General features: G+C 55.1%; 1 protein-coding gene across 1 annotated transcript in view; it reads right to left on the bottom strand.

The window, feature by feature from the left end:
• Positions 1-4410: 4410 nt before the first annotated feature.
• ANXA6 (annexin A6) overlaps positions 4411-6194 on the bottom strand; it is an 11222-nt gene continuing 9438 nt past the window's right edge. Inside the window, exons 21-23 of the mRNA XM_010139375.1 lie at positions 5980-6038; positions 5104-5226; positions 4411-4770 (exon numbers count right to left, since the gene is read on the bottom strand). Of these exons, the coding sequence (XP_010137677.1) occupies positions 4711-4770; positions 5104-5226; positions 5980-6038 (242 nt within the window). The 3' untranslated portion in view covers positions 4411-4710. The remainder of the gene's footprint in view (positions 4771-5103; positions 5227-5979; positions 6039-6194) is intronic.

The following is a 6194-nucleotide window of genomic DNA, read 5'->3' as shown; positions in this document are numbered from 1 at the left end:
CCAGGCTGCTTTCACTTTGCTGCGTTTACCCTCTCGCTGAGCGAGAGCTCCCTTCTCCCTCTGCCTCTGCTGCGTGAGACAAGGCTCAGTGGCACCTGCCTCACAGGAGATCACCATCTCCTGCCTTCCTCCACAGCCTCGCCATCCTCCCCTTCCGTCCTCCACAGTCAGCAGGGGACAGGGTATGGTGGGACCTGGTGCAACCCCACAGCGGATATGCCAAGAGCTGTGGGAGCTGAGCCCGGGAGTGCTCAAAGGATTTCCTTGTGCGCCTTCAGCTTTGAATTATTCAGAGTCCAAAATTACAAGATCAACAACAGGCACAGAGGGGATTTTCCCCTCTTCCTCTCTTGTCTCATCCAGTTGCAATGCCTGAGAAGAGGGCTCCTCAGCAGTCATCATCCCCTGGGAAGCCGCTTCCAGGGGTGATGGAGAACAGCCCCGGCAGGCTCAGCTGTTTCCCCAGCCTCAGCTCACGGTGGGGACCAGGCTGCCCAGAGAGCAGCCCATGGATATGAGGAGCAAAGCTGCTTCTTCCTCCTCTGGCTTGGGAAGAGGAAGAGCTGAAGAAGAACCTGCTGCTGGCTCCCCAGACTCGAGGTTGGGTTCCTCCCTGCCAGGGGAACTGGAGGACAGCAGGTGGCATGGAAGCAGCTTGCTGATGTAGCAGTGTTGGGTCAAGGACTGAGACCAACGTCCCGCATGTCTCTGCACCAGGCATGGCTCCTCCCAGGATCTGGTGATAAAGAGGATTTGCACTGGCCCCTGCAGCTGACTCAGAGGGAGAGGTCCGACCCTCGGCACACCAAACGTGGGCTCGCGGGGTTTTGGGGATGTCGCAACCTGTGAAATCTGGTGTTGCCTGGAAGCGAGCCTTTGACCCCAGCATTGCTGGTCAATGTTCAGAGCAGCTGCGTGCCTGGTGCTGGTGTGTAAATCCCAGACCCTGGCACCAGCTTCTCTGAGGCGTCCCTGAAGGCTGGGTGGCCAGCATGGACCTGCCTCCAGCCCTTACCCTGCTCACAGCCTTTCTTACTCTTCCCCTTTTTTGTGCTTATCATTTTGTCCTCTCCTTTCCTCTCCTCGCCTTCCTTGAACTGCTTTTCTCCTTGTCGATCAAGAAGAGGCAAGGGAGCTGATCCGCCTGCCCTCGGACTGGGCTGGTTGGAGGCAGCGGAGGGAGTGAGGTCTCCTCGAGAGCTGTTGTCAAGTGCATTTTCTCTAGAGACCAGATGGATGAAGCAGCTTTATCCGAAGGTTCTGTCACCTGCCCACGTGTAGAGGGTTTCACGGGCAAAACAGTCCTCTCTTGAGGAACGTTTATTCAGTTTAATGTCAATTAACACAAAATGCTAGAGAATGATTTGGGCATTAAACAAAACAAGTGTTCTTCCTTCCTTGGGCTCAGCGTAGGCCAAACATATTGTTTCCCCTTCCTGGACTCAATGTTCCTTGTTTCACCGCAAGTTACACTCACTCCATCCCAAATCCTCTGGCAGGATGACAGGTCACATAGCTGCCACGTGGCTGCCATGGCTTCTGGCTGCCTCTTCTCTGCGCTTCTTCCTGGGTTTCTTCCACTCCTCTGTGCTTCTCCATGTCCAGGGCTCCACAGGTGGTCTTGGTGCTGCCTGTTCCAGGCTCCGCTTGGTTTGCTTAGAGTCCTTCTGAAGCAACACTCCTGCCCAGCGCCTCCTCCTGCCTCCCGGCTGCTTTTAACTGAAGTGTCTCATTTCTCTGGACCTGGTGCAGAGCCCTCAGGCAGCAGGGGTTTAATTTGGTTGTCAGTGGGAGATTCATTTACTGCAATGCGTGACACCAAACGGGAGCACGTTTCCAAACAGGAGCTGGCTGCAAATTCATCAACTTCTGCAAGAAAGCATTGGGGTGAGAAACGGGGAGAAAATCAGGCCACACCTGGAAGATTGTGTTCCGTTTTGGTCCCTGCTGTACAAAAAGAGATGCTGGAGAGGGTCGAGAGAAGGGCCACAAAGAGGATCCAAGGACTGGGAAGCTGCCACATGAGGAAAGACTCAGAGAAGTGAGTTTGTTCAGCCTTGAGAAAAGAAGGCTCAGGGGAGACCTTATCACCATGTCCCAGTGCTTAAAGGGTGGCTACAAAGATGATGAAGGCTCCCTTTTTCCAAGGAGTCACACGGGAAAGACGAGGGGTGATGGGTACAAGTTACTCCTGGGGAGATCCTGAGTAGACACAAGAGGAAAAATTTTCACAGGGACAATCAGCCATTGGAATAATCTCCCCAGCAAAGTGGTGGAGTCCCCAGCACTGGACACTTTTTAGGACAGGGTGCTGGGCCACCTTGTCTAGATGGTGCTTTTGTCAAGAAAGGCTGGACCAGATGATCCTTGAGGTCCCTTCCAACCTGGTATTCTGTGGGTCTGTGAAAACGCCCCACGTGCAGGGTCCCAGAGGCCGTGATTATGCATCCCAAGATGCTGTCACCCTCCTGGCATTGCCCTTGGGGTGGGCAGCTCTACTGAGCTTAGCCCGGTTTGTGGTTCTCCCTCACTGGGCAGCCCCAGTGTGCTGCCAACCCCAGCAGCATGGGAGCAGGATGCTGAAATACCCTGTGCTTTGATAGGATATTGAGTGTGCTTAAGTGTTTACAGCTATTAAAATACCACTGGCTGTTTTTCTGCTCCAGCTATAGCGGCTGCCACTGGTGATGGATTACGACAGTGCTGGGGCAAGACGAAGGCTTTTTAGCAGCAGGACTTTCCAGGAGAGAGGATTGCTCCAAGGAGGAAAACCCACCTCACTTGCTCTCCCTGTCCCCAAACACTGCGTGATTCAGATATCTTGTCCTCATCACAGCAGCAGCCAGCAGCGGGTGCCAGGGAAATTCCTGGCCTTGGGAATGGTGTGCTGGGGTCAGCCAGGCTTCCTGGAGGTGACATCATCCTGAGCTGGGCTGGGGACCGGCTGGTCTCGCTTGCACTCCTGCGCTGCTCCAGGGTCAGCTGGGCTGAGGGTGATGGAGTCACCAGTCTTATAGCACTCATGGCACAGCCAGAGGGTTCACTGTTGTGTTTACATCTGTGCCAAGGGAATACGAACCCTTTGTGCACACCCTGAGAGCATCTGTTTCAGCAACAAGGAGGAGGCAGGGTGACAGCTCGCGTGCCGCAGCCCTGTGCTAACGCTAAGCACATTTCCTCCCCTGCTCTGGAGGAGCAGAGCTCCACTGCCCCATATCTGTCTTCCCCAGTGCTCTGAGCTGTCTCCCGAGCTCCAAAACTTCTTTGGAGGTTGCTGAGAGCCCTGTTCCCAGCTGCGGGGATGTGGCTGGCTCTGCTCCCCGCAGTCGCTGTGCCGTGCCCAGCTCTCTAGCAGCCGCATGCCCCTGCTGCGAAGCTGAGAGCTGTAGTGCTGAGCTACAGGAAGAAAAGGGCAGATGAACATCAGGGTTATATCCTCTCTTCCAAACAACTTCTGCATCTGCTCAAAGTCTTTGCAGCAGGTTCCTGGCTAGACAAGTCACCCATGGGGTGCGTTCAGCCCCCCCAGATGCTGCCTGGACAGGGATACCCGTTCCTACTACACACAGGTGGCAAAACAGAGGAGCCCAAATCTCTATGGGAGGGGGTGAAAAAGCTTCAGCCAGGCTGTTTTCCCCCTTGAGAAAGGTGGTTTTGTTACAATGGGGTGTTTTACAGGAAGGCATTGAGGGAATTTTCAGTGGGGTAACACCCAGCTGGGTTGTTTCAGCTTCCCTGGTTTGTCTCTACATGCTGCTTCTCAACCTCAGCTGGTTTTGAAGTGTTATGATAATATTGTGGTGTTATTCCTGACGCTGCTTTGATATTTTGAAGGTGAAGCTTTCCTCAGCCAGCTGTTTGGAGGAAGACTTGGGTATTCCAGGCTTTTTGTTCTGACTTGGAAACAATTGAAAGTGCTGGAATTTCCCCCTTTTGGAAATTCCAGTTCTTTTCTCCTGGGCACTGGGGGAAGTGCAAGGATCAACCGTTTTGGGGGTGTAGCCTCTATGGCATGTGCCTTTCCACTGCTTCTTCAGCAGCTTGAAAGCACAGGAAACCGCGTGCGAGGACGGGCGGATGCCATCAAGTCTGATTAGTATCTCTGGTTTATAAAAACATCATTTGCACAACAGCACAAACCCTGCCAGGGGTTTTCAGAGGCTCTTTGTGAAACGCCTGCGCTGCTGCCAGACCCAGACCCGTACCCGTTTCCAGCCCCTTTCTCTGCAGCAGGGGACCCTGCAGTGTCACTCCGAGGGGCTTCGGGGTCTCAGGGCACTCTCTCCGGCTGGGGCAGGTTTCCTGCCCACGTTTGCCTGCAGGACCAAGGAGGCACTGAGACTCCTCAGCACAGGCTCAGTCCTACCCAAACCTGCCCCAAACAGCAAATCGGCTATTCTCACCCCAGGGTCAGCAACAGTAAGGCTTTATTCATGAGATTTGTCTTTTCCATCTGGGTAAATTTTGGGGTTAGTGGCTTGTTTGGATATGAATTAATTTGCACCGAGACAGACAATCTCCCTACCCAGACCCCTCTGCTCCCCTCCCTGACAATTCCCCACTTGCAATGTGGTGCCACTTCCCAGCGCAAAGTGAGTCGTCCTCCACGGGGAACCGAGTGTCCCCTGAAGCCCCCGAAGCTGCAGTGACATCAAGGCGGTGGGTGCGTGCGTGCTGGCTCAGACACGAAGAAGGGGATCCCGTGGCTGCCTAGTCCTCTCCCCCGCACAGGGCCAGCAGAGCCTTGCGGTAGTCGCCGGAGGTGTCCTTCTGCAAGAGGGAGACCATGTCAGAGAACCGCCTGCTGATACCTGCTCTGGGGAAGCCCAGTCCAAGGCGCTGGGCACAGGGAAGGTGTAGCTCCATGCCCCATCCACCCCGCAGACATCTGTGCAGCAGTGGAAGGTGTCAGCACAACCCCTCTACAGCCAGACCTTCCAACTCTGGGGCTGGTTGAGGCAGGTTCCCCCTTGCCAGGCAATGATCAGCCTCTGTGCTGCTCGTGGCACCCGCTCACAGCTCAGGTCCCTGGAGGTCTCAGGGCTGGGGCTTGGCCAAACAAGCTGGGGGACGAGCTGGGGAAGGATCCCCATGTCCCCTCACCTCAATCATGTGGTGCAGTGATTTGTCAAACAGGTCTATGAATTCGCCCCGGATGTTGAACAGGTCGATCTCGCTCCGGGAGATCATGATCCGGGTGAGGGTCCTCTCATCCGTGCCGGCACCCTGCAAAGGGGAGTTTCAACAAATAATCCCAGGGGACCTGGGGCTCAGGGCCCCTCCTGGTTGGGGAGCAACTCCAGAGGAGGCCACAAAATTGATGCGAGGGCCAGAACCCCTCTGCATCAACTCCCCGGTGAGGACAGGGGAGAGAGTTGGGGGTGTTCAGCCTGGAGAAGACCTTATCGTGACCTTCCAGTACTTAAAGGGCCTGTAAGAAAGAAGGGGACAGTATTTCCAGCCCCTGTTGTGACAGGACAAGGGGTGATGGTTTAAAGTAAAAGAGGGAGATTTAGAATAGATTTAAGGAACAAATGTTTTACTCTGAGAGTGGTGAGACCCTGGCCCAAGTTGCCCAGAGAGGTGGGAGCAGCCCCATCCCTGGAACGGTTCCAGGTCGGGTTGGACTGTGGGGCTCTGAGCACCCTGCTCTAGTGGAAGATGTCCCTGCTCACTGCAGGGGTTTTGGACTAGATGAGCTTTGAAGGTCCCTTCTGACCCAAACCAGACTGTGATTCTATGGTCTTTCCTTGAACATGTGCTGGACTTGCTGCTGGCAAGACACCAGCCCGCTGCATCTCCTGCCAACCCCAGAACGCTGATGCGGTATTGGTTTGAGCTCACCCCTGCCCTGCTCCCTCAGGGATGAGTGGGGGACAAACCCCATCACTGCCATTGGGTTAAATCACGGAGTCCCGAGGGATGTCTACCCCACATAGCCCCCTCCCGCAGCTCAGCCCCAGGAGAGCCCATCTGTACCTTCATGGACTTGTAGAGCTTGTCAGCGAAGAAGGCCGGCTTGTTCTTCACACTGCGGACTGCAAAACAGAGGGGAGAAAAAATGGGCTCCTGGCTTGTGACACCCTGGGGACACATCGCAGCAAGTTGCTGAGCCACCCGCTGGGTCAGCTGCAGATCTCCTTGGCACAAGGGTGCAGGCTTGGCCCCATGAGATGCCCTGTCAATCACACTGG

The sequence above is a fragment of the Buceros rhinoceros genome, unplaced genomic scaffold, assembly GCF_000710305.1.
Source record: "Buceros rhinoceros silvestris isolate BGI_N320 unplaced genomic scaffold, ASM71030v1 scaffold18527, whole genome shotgun sequence".
Classification (NCBI taxonomy): Eukaryota; Metazoa; Chordata; class Aves; order Bucerotiformes; family Bucerotidae; genus Buceros; species Buceros rhinoceros.
The sequence above is the reverse complement of the archived record's forward strand: the minus strand, read 5'-3'. Positions and strand labels throughout refer to the sequence as shown.